The sequence below is a fragment of the Amphiura filiformis genome, chromosome 1, assembly GCF_039555335.1.
Source record: "Amphiura filiformis chromosome 1, Afil_fr2py, whole genome shotgun sequence".
NCBI lineage: Eukaryota > Metazoa > Echinodermata > Ophiuroidea > Amphilepidida > Amphiuridae > Amphiura > Amphiura filiformis.
In genome coordinates, this window is record NC_092628.1 from 66,557,059 (window position 1) to 66,582,184 (window position 25,126).

General features: G+C 36.7%; 1 protein-coding gene and 1 non-coding gene across 3 annotated transcripts in view; one reads left to right on the forward strand and one right to left on the reverse strand.

Moving 5' to 3' along the window:
• The window catches only part of LOC140151372 (probable ATP-dependent RNA helicase DHX34), a 36,675-nt gene that overhangs the window by 5,028 nt on the left and 6,521 nt on the right, over window positions 1-25,126 (reverse strand). For both annotated transcript variants that reach the window (XM_072173695.1, XM_072173687.1), the window contains exons 2-23: window positions 18,091-18,778; window positions 17,301-17,377; window positions 15,551-15,718; window positions 14,785-14,870; window positions 14,158-14,295; window positions 13,789-13,978; window positions 12,349-12,566; window positions 11,635-11,688; window positions 10,959-11,186; window positions 9,981-10,088; window positions 9,536-9,632; window positions 8,859-9,006; window positions 8,365-8,539; window positions 7,691-7,777; window positions 7,212-7,286; window positions 5,745-5,858; window positions 4,347-4,502; window positions 3,868-3,963; window positions 3,030-3,176; window positions 2,367-2,503; window positions 1,547-1,657; window positions 310-431 (exon numbers count right to left, since the gene is read on the reverse strand). In XM_072173695.1, the coding sequence (XP_072029796.1) occupies window positions 310-431; window positions 1,547-1,657; window positions 2,367-2,503; window positions 3,030-3,176; window positions 3,868-3,963; window positions 4,347-4,502; window positions 5,745-5,858; window positions 7,212-7,286; window positions 7,691-7,777; window positions 8,365-8,539; window positions 8,859-9,006; window positions 9,536-9,632; window positions 9,981-10,088; window positions 10,959-11,186; window positions 11,635-11,688; window positions 12,349-12,566; window positions 13,789-13,978; window positions 14,158-14,295; window positions 14,785-14,870; window positions 15,551-15,718; window positions 17,301-17,377; window positions 18,091-18,752 (3,394 nt within the window). In that variant the 5' untranslated portion in view covers window positions 18,753-18,778. The remainder of the gene's footprint in view (window positions 1-309; window positions 432-1,546; window positions 1,658-2,366; window positions 2,504-3,029; window positions 3,177-3,867; window positions 3,964-4,346; window positions 4,503-5,744; window positions 5,859-7,211; window positions 7,287-7,690; window positions 7,778-8,364; window positions 8,540-8,858; window positions 9,007-9,535; window positions 9,633-9,980; window positions 10,089-10,958; window positions 11,187-11,634; window positions 11,689-12,348; window positions 12,567-13,788; window positions 13,979-14,157; window positions 14,296-14,784; window positions 14,871-15,550; window positions 15,719-17,300; window positions 17,378-18,090; window positions 18,779-25,126) is intronic.
• Trnas-gga (transfer RNA serine (anticodon GGA)) lies at window positions 16,110-16,183 on the forward strand. The gene has a single exon. It is a non-coding gene; the product is annotated as a tRNA-Ser (tRNA).

A 25,126-nucleotide genomic window follows, 5' to 3' on the forward strand; every position in this document is an offset into this window, starting at 1 on the left:
TTAATGAAACAAAGGTTCAAAGAATATGAAAATATGGTATTTTGAACAAACATGCAGGCAAAATATATGTTGTGGATCAATAAATCTATAATTTCCAAAAAACTTGTATCACTGCAGAGTGAAGAGTATATTTGAGTTCATATTCTTAACAGTAATTTGAGAAAAACTGGTTTTGTGCAAACTCGGGCCAAAAGAACTGACACTCATGAATGAACTGGGGCCTACATGGCCACAAACACATATTAGTGAATGACACTTCAAAGCTAATACAGCCAGAACCAATATCATGATGAGGCAGTCCACAATTACCTTGAAGTCTCATTTGCATGAGTCTGTCCCAGGCAGTCCTGAGTTGTAGTACTGCTGACACTAGCTGCTCAGCTTCCTCTGTGCTTCCAAATTGTAACTCTAACCATTCATCTGCAATAATTCTGTCAAATAGGAAGCAGCAACAATATAAAGTCAAAAAGATTAAAACATAGGAAAAGAATATATCATACCTACAGGCGGAGCAACAACCGCATCTTCACATCATCCAATGGAAATTGAGCATTCTTTGAGTCTGCCCACTTTTTGACCATCAAAATCAATATTTTGGTATCTGTGAAAAGCCAATATTATTTTCTCATTGACCCTGTAAAAAACTAGGGCTGACGACTGTTTTGTTTTGATTTTGCAAGCCAAAGTGACGAAAATGGGTTATCCCATTAAGTGTTCGTTTATAGGCCCTATATATTGTATTTTTCCCTCATATCAAAGGGTACTGAAATACCACTTTAAAATTTTACAAGTGACAAGTGTGGGTTAAGATCATTCAAAGTGAAATAGCATGTGATGAAATTGGACCTTCGATCCTCATGTAATTTGCTAATAATATAAAGACACCTATCCACATCTTCCATTTCCAGGGAAACTAAGCAAGGCAGCTTGAATCATTGTGTTTGGTTGCAGTATAATAATATACAAATATTGACTGCTATGAGGGGCATGGTTAAAATTATAGGCCCAATGTGATCTCAAAACTATGACTATGCCCCGAGGTGTAGCCGAGGGTCATAGTCATGGTTTTGAGATTACTGCGGGCCTATGATTTTCATCTTGCCCCTAATAAAAAGCAGTCAATATTTGTTTTATATACCAAATCTTAAGATTCTTGTCATCTGTTTGGTTAAAAGCATTGATTTTGGGAAGAGAAATTAATAGTTTCAATGCGAACGGCACACAGATTACAATCTGCGATTTCTGCGTGATTATAACGCGTGAAAACATCAACGTGTGCGTAATATCATTTTACGCTGGGAAAAACGCGCAGTTTGATCGTGACGCACGTGACCAGTCCATAGTTCATTTCCATGGACCGGTCCATAGTTCATTTTGCGGGCATAGTTAATTCAATGACTGCACTTTCAACCAATCAGATTACAGGAATCTATATATGAGGTATATAATATTAATTATTGACATTTTTGTCATTAAACTTAAAAATAAAATTGTATTTGTGGTCATACTTCAATAGTTCAAAATATTATGAGTAACATAAGCTTACCTTGTACAATCTTCACTAGTATCCAGGCTTCTGGCATATAGCATGACAGTCTGTAATGCAGGTACTCTCATTGTGTTCACTAGGTATGGCTTGTTGGTTTCCAATAATGACCTACATCAGTGGAAAAGCACAGGAAGTTAATTAGCAAAAGAACCACTGGAATAAGGTTGTACTAACACCAAGAGTCTTTCAAGTCTACAACCCTTATGTTAGTGCATTTTAGTGACATAATTAGAGATTAATAACTGCAGTTGTGACACTATTGTGAAAAATCTAAACTTTCTGCTTCAAACTCCTTTTCATATATTTACATTCACCATTGTCATTTACATCATCTTTTTAGATTTTCATGCTATTATTTATGTATCTTGCCCATCACTGTGCTCTCTTCATCACACTTGAACATTACATATGTAGACAGTTAACTTGAATGGGAATCATGGGTTAAGTGTGTATTTCCCTATGCTTTCATGACTGAAAGGGAAATTGTTAGTTTAATATACATTTTCATACATGCTTGCTATATTAGTTTAATATATATTTTCCTATGCTTGCTTTCAATACAACAACTAGGGAATTTTGGTTTGAAAACCTCTATTTTTTACTGTTTAAAATTATTAACCACTCATCCTTTTTCTAAATCCTACCAATCAAAATGTCTTAATTGTTCCTTTGCAAAAGTCACCACTCTCTTAACTGTAGCTGTTGTGATACTAGATTTCATTATTTTCACATCAACCTCAAAACTATCTATGCTGCCATTTTGCTTATTTATTTCATATTCATGAACACGCCAAGTCAATACTTGTCACTGACTTACACATATGCCAGCAACTGATGTCTGCTACTCATGATACCTTTGGGGTTATCCTTCTCATCTCCAGTTTCTGGAGGTTTGAGGGCATCTGGGTTGGTAGAGAATACACCAGTAGGATGAAGTACAACAAATTGCTTGGCCTGGGTGGTCAAAATACAAATGAACAATTACATTAAACAAATCTGAATTCATTAGAAGAATCTGTAACAAAAAGAAACAAAAATTGAAAAAACTAAAAAAACCCACCAAAATACACAGTGATTTATAGTACTCTTGACAATGCCTAGACATTGACCCACAAGCCTCACCACACTTTACAGTCAGGGAGATATGCCATGCAATCTGACAAAATCAAGCCTATGTTGGCAATTTTGAAAATTGTATTAACATGCCAATGTCAATTACATAAACATTACACTTATATTGCCCATGAATTATTCCATAACAGCTTCCCATTACACCTGGGCGTAGTGCGGTAATATGTATTGCCAGGTGCACAACAAGAATAACCATTTAGTCTCTACGAATAGAAGCAGTGGTGCAATAACTACCACATTCTGATGCAGGAGAAAATAACAGGACTGAGAGCTATGGATAAATTGGTATATATTGAGGGGTAAGAGATGATTTTCCATCAGTCAACAATGTGCAATATTGAAGGCTTACCTTGGTGTGAAACACTTGATCTGAGTCTCTTCTATAAGAATTACAGTCATCGGCTAAGGCAAGTTGTGGATATAAACCGCTGCATAGGATCACCTTGAGGAGATTGATTTCACGAAGGTTAAGACTTCTATTTAAGTTGGCTGCAGTCTGAAAATGTCAGAAATCAATAATAAATGCAAGATTATAATCACTGTTTTCATCAATTATCATTAATTTTGAAATCATTAATAGACTATGACATGAACACAATTAACTTTGCATATTAAACATCAACCATGATGAACCTGGCATTTAGCCTTTTTTACAATTTCTGGAATTTTTCAAAAAACTCGAAGGTGGTACTATGTGTCAGTATGGTAATATGTTGTTCAGATTTTAGGTATGATGTACATGTTATTCCAATGTACAAAAGCAGATGTCTTAACCCTAACCCTAACAAATACCATGAAATACTAGAAGCTGGGTGCCTTCCCTCAGCGGGGTGGGGTGAGCAACACACATGCCCCCTCCGACCAAAACAATGCAAATACAAACTTTGTATCTACTCAGAATCAGACATCTTCATTATAACAATCGCAAAAAAAACATAACATAATATCAAGCAAGGACACTGAGTATCCAAAATGCCGATAAATCAAGCAGTTCTCTACCCTGAATATTGTGAGCATTGGTGAGCATTATCCCAAATCTTTAAAACAAATTGGTTGTTTTAATTGCTTGGACATATAAAATGGCAAATCCAATTTAGGAGAGGAATGATGATATGATCCTGTGGATATTTCTTACCTTCATTTATGAGAGGAATACCAACCCATATGATCCTGTGGATTTTTCTTACCTTCATTTCATTCAGGTCATGTTTCAATTTGAATTCAATATCAGCTATTGCCGTCCCATCCTCCTCTTCTTCATCTGGGTCACTGACCTCAAAGTCCTATGATTAAAATATATCATCCAATTTGAGTAACAATTATAAATGAATATAAATGTAAAATGTGCACATAAATGGAATAAATGATAAATGATTTGAGGCCTGTAAAATTTTTGTCACCAAAGTCAGTTTTAATGCAGACTTCAAGTGTCACAAAAAGTGGACCAGTTTAACATCAAATTTTACAATTTGAGTTCTTTCAAACCCAAGTGCCCAAATGGCCTTTGAAGATTTTGCACTGATTAGCATAATGCTTGACCATTTGAATATTCTCAATATTTACTGCTACAGGAATATTATCTGAACACTGAATGACTGCCTATATATAATTTCATAAGAAAATTATTTTGCCATCAAATTCTAAATTAAATCAACTCATCATGTACCTCATCTTCCATCTTGAGTACTTTTCTTCTCTTTGTTGCATTTTGTTGTTTTCTTTTGAGCTCTTTGAGTCGATACCTCTCCTTATGTCTCTTCTGTCGTTCCACACTACTATACTGCTGCTGTCTTGCTGTCAACTGGCCAAGTAAATTATGATCCTGATGAACAAATCACAAAAGGTTTTCACAAAATTATAATACAAACATACACATACCTCACATACATATAAGTCATTAGGAAACAAATTTTGAGAAAACCTTCTGTTAATAAAATACTATGCTGAGCCACCAGCCTGGGTGGCTCACGCTCCAGTAATTTCAGATGATTGAGCTCAGTAATACATCAAAAAATGTCTTCCAATTCATGAAAACAAATAGATAATCAGCTTAAAAGCTTAGAGGGAAGGTTTTGCTGCTCAGCGAGTGTTTGTAATTATCAGAAGGTTTTCTCCAAATTCATTCTCTAATGATAAGTATTGTAACATTACTGCATAATCAGTCCAAGAGAACGCCAAATATGGATCAGGAGTATTACATAATAATACCCTGCTATGACAATAGCTGCACTAGGTTAATCGTATAATCTCCTTATGTGGTTAGCATGGCTGGGCCAGGAAATCCACAAGGTCAGCCAATGTATGTACATGTATTCGGTACATGTAGCATATCTTTTACAATGGGTGATAAATTTCTGGTTTGTTTTATTTCAAAACGCAACATTCGATATTCTAAAGCTTGGTCCAAATCCAAGAGAAGAACCAACTCTAGTAATTTATGCGGTTTCAAATTATATCAGACGTTGCCGTTTTGATAGAAATGGTGTTTGTTGATGTGCACAGTTTCCCATTAGATCATAACATGCTGTTGTACATCCAAGGTCAAAGGTCTTTTAATCCATATTTGGCGTTGTTCTGGGACTGATAATCAGACATTCAACTGGCTGAAAATAAGGAAATGGACATTGATGAAATTTGAATATTTGGCCTTTTGATGAACTTTGACATTGCAGAGATGCCACTAGGTCTTTTGTCAAAATAATGGAACCAAGCCGGAGGTATGGGCTGGCCCCAGCTGGGTCTAGGGTCGGGGGGAGAGAATAAGATGAAGTATTTTCAAAAATAGAGACAATTTTCCACAACAAAATTATGTTGATTTCTTGGACAACATTTGTCCCTTTCTTGTACCTTGATAACTGCATTTTTCATATTTGAAAAATATTAATATTTAAAACTTACTCTTGATATTTAAAAAAAACACATACAGAATTTTCTGTCTAAAAACACCCCCAAAAAAATTATTTTAAAAATGGAAAAGTAGTATCTCTGCATGTGACAGATTATCAGGATGATGTCCAGGACATTCTCTTACATTTTTCTAACAATGAACATGTTCAATACATACCATGAGTAGGTCTTTGAATTGTTGTTTGAGTTTGGACATTTCATAGAACCTCTGTTGCTCCAGACCTCTTTTCTTGCACCACTTACGGGAGTTGGATTGCCCACTTGCCTTCACCTAAGAGTGTAAAGAAGAAATTAAAGATATATATGATTTATGCACTCAATCACAACTTTCTCCAGCCAAGGGCAATAGTATAGACGAAGTGATGGTCAGGATTAAGTCGGTCATAGCGGGGGGCCATCCGTGCCAAACTAGCTTAGTTCGTTTTGGATTGCGATCCGAGACGCCCACTATCCCGAGCGCATCGGAACGCGTAGCACTTGCGCTGTGTCACGGGGAGCGGTAAACGCTGCACATCGTCATCATCCCTATATCTTCGTGTTTAAAATTGCTGTGATGGTACAGCGAATCCTCTCGTTTTTTAACAGCTACGCATCGCGATTTTGTTTGAGATAGGCCGAGCGACTCAGGCTAAGCATACCATGACTATCATATGAGATACCACAGCGTTTCTATAATCTACACATTACGATTTGTGCATGCTCTAGTACCCCATATGATGTTTCTATTACAAGAAAAAATTTTGTTTTCAGGTAAAACCAGGGTTTTGTTTCCAGTACACTCACCGAAAAGCAGTACACTAATTAGCGGGGCCTTGCAGCTTGCTGTGGATATCTTTTACTGCATTTTTAATGTAAAAAATTTGAAATCCAATGTAAAAATTGAGATATATTTAATTTTGAGAATGACAATTATACTTTTTAGGTATAAAGGAACGCGTTTAGCCCATTTAGTTAAGTCCCAGGTGCACGTCCTATAACACAATGCATATGTAAACTTTCTTTATCTGTGTCAATAATAGAATATTGATTTCAACAGAGTATTGAGCTGTATGGAAAAAATATTTATAATACAGGGTGTTGACACTGCGCTGCACGCCTGCATGATACTGGCGTCACGTAAAATGGACAGAAGGCCCCCAGCTATGGCCGCCAGTGAGGTGTAGGAATGCGTCAAGTCCGATTTGTGTATATACACATAGAGGTTATGAGCATCACCTGCTTTGTTCACCTGATGAAGCATTCATAGGCCTCTGGTATTGAGACTAATTAGAGTGCACCATTGAATTTGGATGATTGTGTTTTCACATTTTTGTACAATTGTCAATTGCATCACAGCAGTCTCATTTTCAAAAGTTTTTTATTTACTGATTATATTTAAAGATAGTTTACACATCATACTGAAATAAATGCCTTTTTCCAAAATACAAAGGTACAATTTTTATTAAGTTCAAATGAAAATATTTGTAGTTCTGTTAGGCTGACCTTGGGGCTTTTGCATCCAATCTAATTTGCAACAAGTGAACATTGATGTGGTTGAGATAGCAACTGGAGTGACATATTTCATATTCACTACTCTCAGACTTCCAGTTAATTCAGTAATTCATTCAAATCACTTGATACTCACATGTATCCATTCATCATAAGCATTGAGAAGTGTGAAAGGATCCCCATGGTCTGATTCTAATGGACGTCTGGCAAGCTGAAAGGAAGGGGATTGATTCAATTGAAACATTGTCAGTTTAGTTCCATATAAAGAGTGCAGTGAAAGAAATGCATCTATGAAGAAGAGATACTGCACTATATAATAGTGCTAAAAGTGATTCCTCACACAGCCAATCTGCTATATTGTCACCACATGTTGGCCCACACCTATCCCAATTATACAAGGACTTGAATAAATGTGCAACATTATGGAACCACCAGGATTTGAAATCACATCTTGATCGCAAGTCCCCTCTATCAGAATTTCCCATATTATGAAGGCACAATATTACCAGATCATAGTCAAGAGTCACAACTACCTTCAAAAGTGATGCGTATGCCTATTATAGTCAACTTAGCTGTGCAATCCTACCTTTTAAGACTAACAAATACATATCTTACCATAGCCTCATGATCTCTGTGAGCTTTTACAGTGAATGGTGACTGTACACTTAATGCTGCTGCTATGCATAGTACTGGTTCTATCATCTGAAACATAAGAAATGAGCAGATGTGGTGATTGTTGAAGCAATGGAGATATTGCAATTCTTAATCATCATCTACAGGAACATAAAATGTGTTAAATATGATATTTTAAAGATCAACCTGACATGACAGACTTTCAAAATATTGTGTACTATCACCGTTGATGGCATTGGAAAAAGTATGTTAAAACTAAGTCAAAAGTATGTTAAAACTAAATCAAACCCAAACTACAGTTTTAAACTTAGTTTTTATTCTTTTTATTCTTGGGCTATCTACTTCTTAAAGCTGTTGTTGTTGTTATGACAATCCAATGACTAAATGGAATGGAATGTTTCAAATATCACAAGAACTTTCTGTCATGTTTCCAGCAGACAATCATAAAAGTGATTTAACTTGTGAATCGTCACACCCAAATCCATATGAACGAGAAGCAGGAAAACAGTTGTGAACAAAAAATTTACAAACAAAGTCACATCTATTAAAATCTACTTGACTGGGCCAAGACTTCTAAAATGTCAGACTACAGATTGAAGAAATAGACAGACTTGTATAATTGTCACATATTGACACATATGAATCAAAATCCTCACCTGGAATATGGTTCCCATGATAAGCATCTTTCCAATAACAACATCTACAGGTAATCTAGATAACATCATACCAACAGGTGTTAGCTTCTCATCACCAGTCACAGCTCCTTGTTCCTTCAAAAACACTACAGAATTCTCAATGCTAGACATTGGAGGAGGTTCAATGAATGGAAACCTGCAACAGCAAAGAAGTGAAAATCAATGTAAATAGCTCTACTGACTGCAACTGTGCTCTGTGATTATTCTAAAGACATTTGTTAAAAGTTTGTAGTTTTAACATTTTGAAAGCCTAGAACTGATTGGTTAATTTAATAACTCAAACTAGTTTGATTATTATTTTGTATATAGTTTCTGTCAAGTTCACTAGATCACCAACAGTCACTTGGTTAGATCTTGATGGATCTTCCAATTCTTGCTTTGTTTTTCACAATAATGTACCACGATTATCACTGTTGCCCTATAAAACATATTCTAAGTACTGTTTTACATCTCACTTTCTAGGGTCTTGCAGCCCCATTGCTAGCATTTGTAGTATGAGTGTGTCTAATGGGACTCTGTGAATCTCTGGTGTGGAATATTCCTGGAACTCATCATAGTCAGATTCATTGTACAATCGGAAACATACTCCAGGACCTGTGCGACCTGTAGAAGAAGATATTTTATAATTAATCTATTTGCAATGACTGTTGATGCATACCATGAAGCTTGGAGCAACTAAAAGATGTTACCCCCAATCACACTATGCTTACCAAAATATTAAAACCTACTCCTGAAGTCTTACCAATGCTTACAGCATGGTTATAAAAACTTATATCTCAGATGTATAGGGCATTTAAGCCACAACTTAAATACTTGTAACCCTTGTGTACTAATTGTCTCTTAAAAAACACACACATAAAACCCACCACCAATGTCCATAAAGTATCAATGTGATAAATAGGTGTAAATTTCAGTAAGAGAGAGTCTACAATCGGTGACTTTTTGGCCAAACCTAGGGCCAACAGCTATAATGTTTTTTATACAACTCAGTGTTTTCATGGAATCTTCCAAGTCCTCAGTTATCTTTTCGAAAAAAACTAAATTCAAAGAAAAGAACACAAAATGCAGTAACTATATAAAATCTAGGGCTGTCAAAATGTGATTAATTTCAAAGCAAGTGCTTTTTACTTACCAGCTCTACCTTTGCGTTGCTCTGCACTGGCTCGGCTGATCCAGAACTCCTGTAGTTGCTGCATTTTAGCTGCTGAATTATAACTCATCTCTTTTACCTGTTCAAAAGGCAAATATATTTTTAAGTTTATTGCCTTTTTATGTTACTTCAAGGTTTATTTGACTATTTTTTAAAGTATCTCACAAAAAATGAGAATGTTTTCATTTCATTACTCCAAGGTATGTTAGCAAAATCGTAAAACTTATTGTCAAGAAATCTAGACATCCTGGATTCAAATTGCAATTGAGAAAGATCCTTGGCTACCTTTGAGTCAAAGCACCATTGGTATTAATTAGTAATAGATAAATAGTCATAACAAATATTAATTTTATTAAATGATTTTATATTTCAATCATTTTATATTTTTACCTACAAATCAAAAAGCAAAGGTTTATTTGCAACTCACCTTTCCAGAATCAACAATGAATCTGACTCCATCAATGGTAACCGATGTCTCTGCAATATTAGTTGATACGATACATTTACGTACTCCCTCTGGGGCAATATCAAATACCTACAGATGAAACAAAACATGTGAATGTTTAAGCTTCAACATACCTACTTGTTAGCTCAGTATTTATTTACAATTCTATACAGCTATTGATACTATTGAAATCCTGACTATAGAATGGATAAGTGTAATGTGTACATCTAAAGGGTGTATCAAGCTGATTGGTACCATCAGCTTTGTCGTCTGATGAAAATCCCTGCTTCTCCCAAATTCCACATTAGATCCTTTTGAAATGACTACAGCTTTTATTACATAAATCTACAAATAAGGTGGATATTTTATTGCATTTTGATGGGACAGTCTTGTCCATACTCACTGGATGTTGATGGGTAGAATTGGGTAAAAATCATTTTGTTACACCCTGTAGTATATATAGTGCTGAAATACAACATTCATCACACAATAGTGATGATACCTTCATAACAGATTTGAATTTTGAATGCTATTCAGTTGTAAAGTGTATCATAAAATAATGTACATAATTCTTATGAAGATTATCATTCATCCAGGTATAAATAACTATGAAATTATTATAATCTGATCTACTGGACTTACGTTTTTGTGAGTGGCAATATTTCACATCCTATCTCGGATGCATCATCAGGCCAACTGATGTTAAAGCGGTAAAAGGGCCTATTGTTCAGCGATAAAGAAGATCCCTCAGAGGTTTGGCTCATCTTCGACCTGTGACGTAACATCCTCTTCACAGGTCAAGTAACTTTTGCCGCTTTAACATCAGTTGGCCTGATGATGCATCCGAGATAGGATGTGAAATATTGCCACTCACAAAAACATTAAGTCCAGTAGATCAGATTATAATAATTTCATAGTTACATAATTCTTCCATAAAATAAAAGGTGGAACTAGACTAACCTTATCTTGTTCAGCAATTGACAAGGCACTATGCAAAGACAACACAATCCATCCTTTAGTCTGTGCAGCATAAATCTTAGCTGACTCTACTACTGCAGTTATCTCTGACATACCACTCATGAATATCAACAGGTCACCTCGTTCTGAAGGAGGATACTTGTGATCTATTCGCTGCATGATGCGAAGGTAAGGTCGGGGGTCAAGTTTCTCCGAGCGACTTGTTATTTCCTGTTATAAAGCATTCAAAGTAGATCATACGGTATGGAAGTAGAAAACATGTGGTTGAAAAATTAATTAGGATAGCCAATAAAATGGCTGTTGACAAAACACTACGTATACAAGCCTTGTGAATGTAATGCAATCAACTTTGATCATCTGTTTGTTTTATTATTATTATTATTGTTTACCAAATTTAAATGAATTTTGTCAAGTTGGTATCTTTTCTTCAAATTGACCTGTACTTTCTGTTTTGTCTTGCAAACATACATACAGGCCGATTCAAAAAGAAGTAAACTCTAGTTTGTTAATTTAGAATCTGCTCTTTTCAGTGATGTTTTCACTTACAGCAGATTTGTTCTAGATTTTGTACAAAAGCGCCACAAACATGAGTTTACTTCTTTTTGAATCAGCCTGTACATACCCACACTGAATTATCAGGAGTATTTACACTACTTACAGTATCAGGAATGGGCACATATTCCAACTTGATGGGAAACAGTCTTCCTGGAACCTACATTAAAGATTAGAAATACAAAGCAGGCTCAAAATTATGGATGTGTATACCAATATATAATTCTGTAATGTGAAGGTTGCAGTTCAGAATATATTAATACTAATAAACCACTAGTAAAATGACAATACTGACAAGGGAATTTCTAACTGCTCAAAAATTTGGTCTGACCAAAGATATTATACCCAAAGATTATCAACTCGAAATTGCACCATACATAACACTTTTATTTGTCTTTCATGGAGGAAACTTAATGTACCCCACCTTTCATCAGCAAGGGCCCAAGATGAAACAATATTTTGCATTTTTAAGTTTGAGTGTTTCAAAGATTTGTGCATGCTTAGTGCACATTTTTGACACAATGTGTTAAACACAGAACTAAAATAACCGCTCATATTGTAATGATGTTTGCCAGGCACATAGCAAAATAATCCAGATGACCCGAGCAACACCAGTGGCATGGCCAGGACGGAGTCGGTACTCTTTGATTCTATCTCATTGGGTCTCACTTATCTCATTTCAGTTTTTCCCCTGGGGCAATAGTCATTGAAAACAGTTTTGATAGTTAATATACAAACAAACAAACAAACAAACAAACAACCACTCACAAAAACAAATAGATACAAAAGTAATCTATCAAAGCAAAACAGTACTGCTTACTTGTAACACTGGTGCACCACTAAAATACCCAGAAAACAGGCCAATATTGATAGTAGCTGACATCAGAACTAGTTTCAGATCTTTTCTTTCCTGAAGCAGACAGCGCAAAATTCCCAGCAAGAAATCACCATAGAGATGACGCTCATGAACTTCATCAATCACTATGACATTGTACTGTCTTAGCAAGGGGTCAGAGGTCAATTGCCTTAAAAGCAAACCTGATGGAAAGTAAGTGTAAAAAGTATGAATTAAGCTATTGCTTTACTTTTTCTTTTCTTTATCAATATTCTCATAATTAGCGTAAAACATCAAAATCACATCAAATGCTTAATTGTAAAAAAAAAAAAAAAAAAAGATTGTTTGCTTGCCCTCCACCGACCAACCCTAATCTGGAAAATCTGAAAAAAGTTTTTTGTTTTGTTTTACTGTACAAATGAATACTGACCCTAATTTTGGAAATTCCAGAAAAAGGTTTTTTTTTTCTTTTAACATTTTTGACTTCCTGAAATTTTTTTTTACAGTTTCTACACACTTTTTAACCCTTTATTTCTATTCTATTACCACAAAATAGTGCGATTTAAAGAGAAAATATCCCTTTTTTGCCCAAATATTTGAAGTTGTTTACCTCAAGATGGAGCGCATAGCCAAAGCGTAAGTGACAGCAAGTATTGCAGAAATATTGAACGCGTAACCAAGCGTAATGCTTTGTATCGAATGCGTAACAGCGCTAATATACTGCATCGCGCATTGCTGTGCGCTGTGATGCAAGAAGAACATAAAGTTCGTTGCCCTGGTCACTTTATTGTTAATTAATGGTCTTTCACGTGATGCGTTTCAACAAATCACAGCGCTCGATTTTGAATAATGGGTCGTGGAGTTAATAGAATATGCTATATATGTGTCCTACTACCATAAAATGATCATAAAGTCGCAAGTTGATAGTTTCGAGACATCCTGACTGCTGAGTTGATTTTCTTTGTTTGCTGCGCACCTATACAAGCCAGTAGTGTATGACTTTGTGAATGGCCCATTGTGACCCCATTCATAAAGGACATAGAGGCATAACAGTGCAACAAAGAACACCAACACAGCAGCCAGGATGTCTTGAAACTACCAACTTGCGACTTTACGCTCATTTCGTGGTAGTGGTAGTAGGACACATATTTTTGTGTGTGTATTATTAATATTGGTAAAGCGCATCGAGATCTTTTCTATTGTAACATGCTTAAAGTACTTTGCATTATTTGTGAAGTTATGAGCTTTTCATCTGCTGATTTTCTTATTTCATTGGGGTTTTTTTCTCTCTATTTGTCCATGCAACTCAATTTGAAAATTGCAACTTTTGTCCTGACTGGATCAGATCATATCGCATACATTCATACATAAAAATGCTTAAAATAGCAATGACAAAACAACATGAAAAATTATCAACACAAATACCTTCTGTGAGAAACAAGATCTTGGTAGACTTGCTCTTGCTTGCTTCAAATCGTATCTGATAACCAACCTCCATCCCATATTCATGAAGTGTCTCATACCCGACTCTCTTGGCAAGAGAGATACAAGCAATACGACGAGGTTGAGTACATGCAATGCCAGTAAATCCAGCAGCTAGAAGGTACTGTGGCACCTAGTAGTGAGATGGAAGAAAAATATGTGGTGTTATTAGAATTAGGCCTACTCACTTTCTCCCTAACTCAATTATCACTCTGTTACTCCATCAGTCAGTCAGTCAATCAATCACTCAGGCCATCAAGTCAGTAAGTTACTCATTCACTCACTCACTCAATGAGTTAATCACTCACTAACCTGTGTTGATTTACCACAGCCAGTATCACCAGCCACAATGACTACTTGATTGTTGTGTACAGCATCTATTATCATTTCTCTGTATCTGTAGATTGGTAGATTCACTTGGTCTTTTCTTAGTTTGGCTAACTTACTAAACTGCAGCAAAAGAATTAAAAAAACCCATGTGAATAATGGTAAATATCTTGTAAGCTATACGCTCATACATACAAAGGATCTGTTTCTACCAACACCTTTTGGAACCCTAACACTTGACTTTATGCTTTACAGAGTCTGAAACCATATGTACAATGCATCTATGGTGTTTATTCTCTAGTAAGTACTTGCACAGTTTGTTTCCCATTATTATTTCCCATAAACGCAGCACCTCAGACAACCAATGCTGAATAAATACATAATACCTGATTTTTTCTAACTCAAAAATTTTCATATGTCAGTTTGCTCGAGCCCCAAACACATCATTTAAATACATAATTCACACAATAAGAAAATGAACAACTCTTCCAAATAACCATCGCTTTTAAAGCTGCAGTCCTAAATGCAAACTGACACATGTATATCAAACTCATATATATAACAATTCCATGTTAAAAATGCAATAAATTTGTTAAAATCTTAAAATCATACCCGTTGTTTTTGGCAAAAGTCCATGTAATACATAACAACCAGTCGAAATTCCTTAACCCGCTCAACAGTCAATTCATCATCCCTTGCTGAAAATGTAACAAATCAGTCAAAACATATAAACACACAAATTATGAGCAATACAGCAGCTTTGCTAGCATTTTTACAGGGGTGGGAGGCAAGTTGGTGATTCTAAACTATTTGGAAAGAAACACATCATATATCTGCTGACACTTGACCACCCATCGGGTGGTCAGGTGACCGGAGGATTGTAAACATTATGCTGAATGAAGACGCGGTGATGGTGTTGCAAGCTACGTCGCTGCTAACCAAGACTCTGAAAAAGGTAACTTTTTAAGCAAATGTCAAGAATGACAGAGTCCAATATCAGTATCCATGCTGCTACATCATATATCATTTGGTTTTTTTTAAAGGTTGCTCTGTAAAGAATTGCCACTTGCCTCAAGAAATTACAAATCACCAAACATCAATAAACCAAACAACACAACAAACATAACAGAAGCCTAGATGGAAAGAACAACAGAACAAGGACAAGGGAAATCAGGGATGGATCCATGGGCCCAAATGACCCCTCCTGCCTGGCAGGTGTGTCACCTACAAATGTATTGTAAGTCAGCCTTTCCTGCAAAATATCTGTTAGTGCAGATGAATGGGTTTCTTTTTTCCACAGCTCTTTTCAAGAGTACGGTAATGTTGTTTGTACTATGTCTAATAGTTCATAGATTCATACTTTATTTTGTTGCTCTACCTGTTCTTTTCTTCTTCTTGTCAGCTTGTGCAGCTTGACATGACAAGTAATCTCCTAGTGTGCCTCTGTTTGTTGCCAAGGAGATGTTGATACGATAGCGTTTGTCATATCTAACAGGTAAACCCAGGGAGGATTGCTCATCAGTTCTTCTCTCTTCTGTGTCATCATCTGAATAAAATATAAAATATGTGTAGTAAGTTTTGTGTGTGTAAGATTATGAATATCTGAATGGGTTCATTGGTCATATTTCAATTTTTTTCAAAATAACAGTTGTTTTTACTCACAATTTTGATATTGCGTCCATCTCATAGGAGGACCTCATCAGAAACGATCAGCTTATCCACTTTCTTGGAAAATTGGTTTATGGTTACTGTTAGTAGACCAACCCAACACATACTAAACCCACAATCCCACCCACACACCCGGCTCACAATATCAACACACACAATAAACATTTAACAAACAATTAAAATTCTTTTGCTTGTAATCTTCCATGATCCTTTTGATGAGGGAGCTATGACAGTAAATGACTATTCAAACAATATCATACATCTCCATCTGACTCATTAGCTCAGTTGGTAGAGCATCGGTCCGGAGCTCCGAAGGTCCCAGGTTCAAATCCTGGATGGTCAGTGAAATTTTTTCACTGGCTGTCATTTATGTATGTGGAGACTTGTGTTAAAAACCTTTCTCATAATATCATACATGTTTCAATCATATTATTACCATAACCACTCGGGTATAAGCCCACCTTCGGCTATAAGCCCACCCCCTATTTCTCAAACCATTTGGGAAACAAGGGTGCACTCGGGTATAAGCCCAGTAGTCATTTTGGCTAAGTTTTTAAATCATCAATGCTTTTCTTCCACATTTAAGAACAAATATTTTAAAAAATATCAGTTAAAAATTTACTTTCCATACTTAAATTTTTTTTTAATTGAAAAAGATTCATGATAGAAATTACTGATACATTGGACATACAAATGGGGAAGATTTTTCTTATTTTTAAAATCAACTACTAGCCCCTCCTCGGTTATAAGCCCACCCCCATTTTTGAAGTGAAATTGCCCATCTAGGGGGTGGGCTTATACCCGAGTGGTTACGGTACATGTATGAGTTTGTGGTTTGGCCATCTGCAACAAATGGATGAAGACAGCACCCCCAAGAGGCTCTATCTTTGGAAGCCAACCCATGGGAAACACAAATCTGGTCGTCCAAAGACATCATGGAGGGATGTCATCCACAGAGACATGGCTGAACCTAGGGTGGACTGTAAAGGAAGCTGAGGTTGCAGCTCTGGACCGTAGGCCTTGGAAGCATCTCTTGAGCCAGGCAGCATGTGCAGAAATGCATGAAGCTGACTGGTAGGTAGGTAGTTATTACGAGTTTGACAGACAGTCCAAACTAGACATTTCTTTGTTAAATTCAGGTTATGCAATATGCATGAATTCTTTTGAATTAGTGAACAGGGGATCAACCATGCAGCACTAAAACTAACACTGTATGCTGCCCTCTTTCCTTCACTTTGAATGCTGATCGATCACTATTACATATTTGATATGCTCCTAGGATATGCTGCCCTTTGGCAATAAAACACTGATCCCCTGCTTGTTAATTCAATGGAATTCATGCAGAACATGGATTTAATTAAAAAGTAAAATCCTGATTTGACAGTCTGTCAAACTCATAACGATATGTAGAGATACAACACTGCATATTAATATTTTACATACATGTACAAGGCACTTACTATTAAGTGAACTTTTGCTTTGGAAGGTTTGGTATCTTTCAAAGAATGACCAGAAATCATGATATTCCTGAGTTCCCCTGCAAAATTCAAAACAAATGTATATTAATATCTTGGTGTAGATTATTCATCCAGTAATTTTCAAAAATATGAAAATGTATGTTCACCTTCAGATGTCTGTGTCAGTATTATTAATATTTTCTGTAGATTTTCAGATGTATGCAAATTTTTAATCTTTTCATGACAACTAAATTTAAGTTCTAATTCAAATCTTTTAACCCCCAAGTACTACCTGCCGATCTAACATTGCCTCTGATTGGTCAATTACAAGATACCTTCACTTTAATCACCAATCAGATTGAAGCTTTGCAAATAATTCACTCCAATTCTTTTGTGTGGTGAAATTATTCTAATATGACGATAGAGGGTGGTTATTGAACTGAAGGCCTATAGATAATAACATCACTGCTCTTCTCCATCTGACTCATTATCTCAGTTGGCAGAGCATCGGTCCGGTGATCCCAAGGTCCCAGGTTCAAATCCTGGATGGTCAGTGAAATTTTTTCACTGGCTGTCATTTATGTATGTGGAGACTTGTGTTAAAAAAAAACCTTTCTCAGAAATTATAATGTTGCTGATTGGTCCAATTGATAATGAAAACTTCTTTTTGGCCAATCGGCAGGTAGTTCTCATGGGGTTGAAAGTCACATACACATCATTGCAAACTGACAAATTGTAGCTTTAAGTTTTAACTTGACATGACAGAAAGCATTAAATAATGGTGTCAACTCACTTTTTGATTACAGCATCATCATCTAAAAAGAACAATCTATCCAATTGTTGTCTGTGATACTTCCAGTCAAATAACCCCTTTACATCCTCCTGATCCTCCTCAGCATCTTTACATGTCTTGGATTCAACTGATGATTTTGATGATATTGGACCTGATTCCATTTTATGTCTTTCCTCTTCTTTTGTCCTTACACCTCCTCTACTGTCAAGATTGCGGATGTCAAGTTTCTTACCATCATCTTCAGATGATTTTCTGTCTTCCACAGCTCTTTTTAAATCCTTTTCAGTATACCCAAAATAATTCCAGCCATCTTTCCTTCTGTCCTCTTTACGATGCGACTTTCTATGTCTATCATCAGCTGATCTCCTATCATATTTATCACCTTCATCTTCTTTGTATTTCATTCTTCCCTTATCATCTGAGTGGGAACTTCTTTTAGATGAGCTACTCTTTTGTGATCTTCTGTAATCTTCCCTTTTGTCATAATAGTCCTCTTTCCTTCGTTCTTCACCATGTTCATGTCGTCGTCTTTTCTCTCTTTCTTCAGTGTGTCTTTCTTTCCTATCACCATATTCATGTCTGTCACCTGATGAGGATGTGTGACGATGGTAGTCATCAGATTTAGACTTGGATGGACTCTTGGATCTTTGTCTTCTTTTCATGTTTGAAGGTTAGTCTGTTGTTTAATCTGTAAAAAAATGGTAAATGTTAGGGCTCATATTGAAATTCCCTTACACAGGAAGGTGTGCGCCATCCTGCAGCTTTCCTGTGCTAGCCTTCTTTTGTTAAAATCCTGGGCAGGGTGTATCACTGATGCATATAATCCATCCGTTTTACATGTATGACCGAGCTTTCCTGAGGTGTGCGCTTAGCAAGGGAATCCTGCCTTCTTTCTGTGTGAAAACGTGGTAGGGTATTTCAATATGAGCCCATACATCACTCTCATTGGATAAGTAATGTACCGCTGCCTGCCGCAGACACTACAGAACACCTGATGCACCATACACGCCAGGCTCCTTCATTTTAAATTATTGCAGCATATTATTGGTATAACAACTTTGATCAATGATTGTGTGTGCATTGTATGTATTGGTTGAATTCTTGTAGAATACCCAAGGCCAACTAATGTACAGTACAATGCAACATACATCTATATAGTGGTAACTGTAAGTCTCTAGTATATTATTAGGTATAGACCCTATAATGGATATATGGATGGCCTAGTTGTATTAGGGGTCACTTGTTTAACGGAAAAGATTTTTACAAAATTTGGCCTGCTTTTACCTTTTAAATTGGAGAAGGTTCAGCAACAGGGAAGGTTTAAAAAAAAAAAGCAGTAACGTTGTACAGCAAATCCAAAATTTTGCATAGCAGTTTGTTTTTGAAAAAACTGCTATGCAATATTTGTTATGTATAGCAAATCCCCAATTTTATACGTTTTGTCCACTATTGTGAGCACAGACATTGACTGTTACCGTAATATCATACTGGCATGATAAAGATAGCAAAAGATTGTGATGGTCCACAGTAAGTTTATTCCATACATAGCATGCTTGGAGATTGGAGCCAACATGACACGGCGCACTTGCGTGGCAGGTTTGCTTGTGCTGTCCCATTGATGTGTGTGGGGCATTTTGCTAATTGGGAAAAATGTATAAACGATTCCCACCGTTGCTCGATCGACACCCATATGATGATTAAAAAGGCCTTTTTCTCAAAAATCAACAATTAAACAGAATGACAAATGGGGCCCGAATGACCTTTGGACTCTACAGACTCTCCTCCATACTATAGTTAATCTACAAAAACACAATTATCAAACAATCAAAGATATTAGGCCACAGGCCACAGGGACTGTCTTTTATAAAGCAGGAGAGCACTAAAGATCTTTCCTGAGACCTTTAAGGGAAGCAGTAGGAGAGCAACACAAAAGCTCTGTTGGGACAATCAAGAAGAGCTTTTGTGACGGATCCATGAAATTATACTCAAGGGGAAACAAGGTAAATTGGGACACTCGTGTCTGGGAAATTTTGACATTTGGAGGGAAATTTGACTTGCAAAAGTAGGCAGTACAAGACATGTTAAGTAAGAAGACAAGCAAGAAGACCTAGCTGCTCAATAACATTGGAATTATTTAACTTAAAATTCGTTCCTTCCCACTGATGGCATTCCTATCTTGTGTCAAATCCGAGAATCACTTTTTATTTTTACCGAGTGTTGACGACATATTTATGATATGTTACACCAGACTTCATTACAAAGTGATCCTGGAAAAAACCAAGAGTTATATATTACAATAGAGTTGTGAGCATCACTGCCTTTGGTGAATAGACCTATTATTAGAATGTTTGAATCTCGCATGTATTTGTATATATACAACAGGAAATGAGATAAAATGAAAAAATGAACAAAATCCATGTTCACTCCCCCTCCCCCGCAAGTTTTGAGCATTCTAGAAAATAGATTCTGGTCAAGGAATTTCTGTGGAAAAATATCTGCGTTTTATTAGTAGGCCTATAATGTTCATGTTGTTAGACACCCCGGCTTTAAGTAGAAATTTTGAAAATTAGCACATTTGTTTATTTTTTCAGCCAATATGCGTTTAAGATAAGTTTCTTTGATGCTATTGAGAAATCATATTGGAAAAAGCTAAAGAGTAAAAGTCAATCACCTGCCCTGCCCCCCCCCCTCCCCCCATGAAATTTGCTTTTTGGGGTGCCCGCTACGGCGGCGTCCCCCATTATTTGGCTTGACTTTGCAAAAAGCTTCTAATTTCAGTCTTGCTAGATTTACTTCGTAACTGTTTTGCTTAAAATTATGCCCAGCTTAGAAATAAAACCACAACCACAATATGCTTGGATTTTATTTTATTATTGTTTTCTGATGTGCACGGGAAAAAATGTTGTGCGTATATTCTTTGTTTAAAATACAAAATTAATGGACTTATAAAAACACCAAATACATCGTGACCTTTGTATGGTCAGCAGTGGCGTACCGTGGCCGCCCCAACCCCGGGGGGCTGAAGAAGAAACAATTTTGCCGCCCCTTCCTTAACAGCCCGAAAAGGTTGACCTAATTTTTTTCACGGTCGTTCCCAAAAGCAACCTATTTTAAAATTTTTTTATGCTTGGCGCCCTTTTTTCTTTGATAATTGTTTTGTCGCCCCCTTCGTTTTTTGCCGCCCTGTTTTTGCCGCTTCTTCTTCTTCCGCCCTCCGTTTTTGCCGCCCCTACTTTGACCCGGGGGGGCTGGCCCCAAAGCCCCCCCCAAAATACGCGCATGGTCAGGTATGGTTTAAACTGCAGTTTACCGCCTCTTAGAACCCGATAGACGGTGACATTTGACCATTCTAATTATGTATGTTTTGAACATGTTTGCACATGAACTAGTTGTTTACAGTGTGAAGAATCTACAACATGCTCATCTATCAGGGCACAGTTCTTTAACCCCAATACATTTGTGCATTCATTGAATGACCTTTGAAAATGTGAGTACAAAACTCATACTCTGCAACTTAAGGTCAAATTTTGCACTATGATTGTTTAATTGAGGTTATTGATAATATGCCACTGGAATGAGGCCATTGTGGTCCATAGTGACCTTTGCACACCTAATCCTTAAACCAAACAAAACAACCACTGACCAATCATGAAATCACTAATTAGTTTATGCTTCACTGCTAACTGATTGTGACCAAATATTAGAGCACAGCTCAGTATCTTTGTGGTGACTATCTCTGATAAAAAACATTAATTAACAAATTTCAATTCTGCTCAGCAGAGAAAGGAATAAATTCGAAAGACATGATTGTGTTGAAGGTCAGAAGTGTATTTGCAACCCGAGTTGCCAACCCCGCGATATGGTAGCCCAATTAGGCGTCTTTTAACTCGTGGTTCACCGTTGTTGGGCAGTTTAAAGCAATAATGTACGATTTAGGCCTACATCATTTTGTTAGTGTTTACCCATAATGCTGAATGAAATAATATTTATTGTATGCCTAACTGCTGGGAAGGGTTCCTAGCAAGGTAAAGTGAAAGAAACCCCAATGGCTATTTTGTCCGTTTATTTAGAGTTCTATGGCCGATTTAAAGTCATAATTATGACTTAATTTTGTTATTTATTAATTACTATTTTTAGCAGAATTAATAACATAAAAATGGGCTGTGCCCGTCTCATGAAGAATAACGATCGATCTTACCCTTGATTTAACAGGCCTGTCAATTTCTTGGAATTGTTTGATATGAAAGGAGGGTATGATTTTTTTGTATTAGTTTTTAAGTATTTCCTAGCCTCTCTTAGCCACAGGGTTGGCTACAAAAGACACAAAGTATACCTTAGGATAAACTGGCATGAGTGCGCTGACCCCAGGTTTTCAACATTTCAGGATTGTTTGTGGACGGAGGTCGGGTGAAAAAACGAAATTACGTTTACATGACTTTGTCGAAATTAAATAGTGTGACAAGAATGAGTGTATAGATGACTAGGGGGGAGCTTACTTATTTGTATCTTCTATACTATCCATCATATACCCTAGGCCCTGCATAACAAAAATTCAACAATATTCAATATCCAAAGCAATATCCTCACTACAATAGGCCCCCAAAACAGAACTCCCACCCACATAATTGACACAAATTGATTACCTAAAGCTTCATTCCATGAAGCATTTCTCTTGTATTTGATCATCATATCCCGTCCAGTTCACATTGGGCGCCCCATTCCTTTTTTAAAGGAATTTTTATTTTAAATAGAAAATCACACCAGAACAGAAAAAATTAAAATCGTGTCATACACTGTCTGATTTCGTATCAAGTCACATGGAGGCAAATCACTTCCAACGGACCGGAAGTGCAACTTCACTATAGGTCTCTAACACCCTAAAAATGAGCATAATATGCTTGTATTTCCAGACAACTATTTGTACATCATTTTAGGGTATATAAAAGTTGAACAATCCTAAGGCAGTCGGACATGATATATCGTGCATAAACTTGGTGCATTGTTTTCAAGAAATGTTATTTTATACGCCTCGCGGCGGCGTCTTGTTCCATACACCCCCCCCCCGCTTAAAAAAAATGGGGGACTTTAAATTGCTGTTGTTTTGTATTTTGTTTGCTTAAATATGGATTTAGTTTGATTTCTGTTGTTAATCATGCAAATAAAACACAGATGAGAGATATAAATTAGTTTTATAAACAATTTTGACTTCTTGTTCATTAAGTTTGTCTTTTTATAAAATATATCTTGCCTTTGTGGCGCAATCGGTTAGCGCGCTATACCGTAATTTTTATATCACGCGCATATTGCATGTGTCACTTAATCTACGTTTGAACCCCACCCAAGCCTTCTCTCAGGTATTTCTTTTATTTATTCTTCTTTTCTACATTTTCCCAGTTGTGTTTTTGAATCATATAGAACTGGTCAAAAACCCATATTTCATACAAAAATGTTTTTTTTTCTTTCTTAATTTAATTGGAGAATACTGCCAACTGATTCCAATGGGGGGGTCAGATTATGCAATTATGGAAACTATATTCATGCTAGATAAGGCTGGTTTAGCCGAGTGTCATTAGATCTCTACCCACGAACTTCTACTGAAAATGACAATAACTTTATGTCCTTAAGCTTCAGCGACGAAGCATTATCGACCCCCCCCCTTGACAATTTCCTTGAAAATATTGATTCGGATTCTGAACAAAAACGCTATAAAATAGATCTTTTGGTGTTAAGTTTGGATCTTTTCTCGCTTGGGTGGGATCGTGTACATGGGACCCCCCCCCCCCACCATTCACTAACCACCACCAATATTTTTTTGTTGCCGAATAGGCCTATACTAATAACGTTTTCAACTGAGTAGTCTTTTGGTGACATGCTTTTGCTGAATTTGTCTGATAATATCTCCTATTGAACATGCTTGGGGTTCAAAGCAAATAAGCTAATCTATGTCTTTGCGTAACTTACATGTACATGTATTCCGTCATGGATGATTTTGTCATGTAACCTATTTCAAGGAAATTCCAAACCCTGAGAGTGGATACCGTACTTTAACTTTCTTTCACATCATTGCTGTTGCTGGTGTTGCTGTATTCAATCTCAAATTTCAGCGAAATATAAACGTGGCCTCCGGTCGGGGCAGTTCTTGGCAAATCCACTGGTGAAATGATGAGTAACACATACAATATCGATAAAAAATTTAGAGTGCAATTTGGGCATCTGCAACTCACGGTGTTAATATATCATATGTCATTGTCAGTCGTTCACATGTTTTCAATGATCAGAGTTGCCGCTTTACACATGGTTCAGGAATCCACATGGGCTATAGGCTACATGTACTTGTTTACAAAATGTTACAAAATTCTTTTCTCGCTGTGTGAATTTTTTTACTTGCACTATGGTTTAGAGCACTTTTTTGGGAGAATTTTGGGTGACTTTGTGCCTATTTTTTTTAATGCAAACGCTGCCAAAGAGTGTTCCGATCATCACAGAGGGTTAAGACAGGGCACTCGGCAAATTGAGCACAACAAAATCAACATCATGCAAGCAAGGCGCGTGCGGTCACAAACGGTTCAAGGTGCAAAGTATAATCACACTGACACGCTTTGGCTCTACACCCTGATTTACCAAGTATTAAACGTAGACATGAAAGACAGTCCCTGAAGCCCTATATCAATTCATTCAAGTTTCAATAACATTTATTGTACCTACCGTACATGTATTTTAACCACAGAGGAGAGAGAAAACAGAGAAAGTACCATCAGTCGAAGTCCCTGTGTATTGTATACGGTGAGTTCTCGCTGCTCGCATATTCATGAGGGCCGATTGTTCGATCATGCCGTGTCAAACAATCACGCCAGCGCTGCGTGCCTTCGCGTATACGCGATAGAGAGTTGCGTGCTTTCCCGATTGCGCGATAGACCATGAAAATATGCGGTAATTGCGTAGCAGTCTTGCCTGTTGCATTTCATGGAACAATCAGCCCTCATTATCGGATGATGCGGAGACTTTGACTGGTGGTACGCTCTCTGACTCTGTGTCA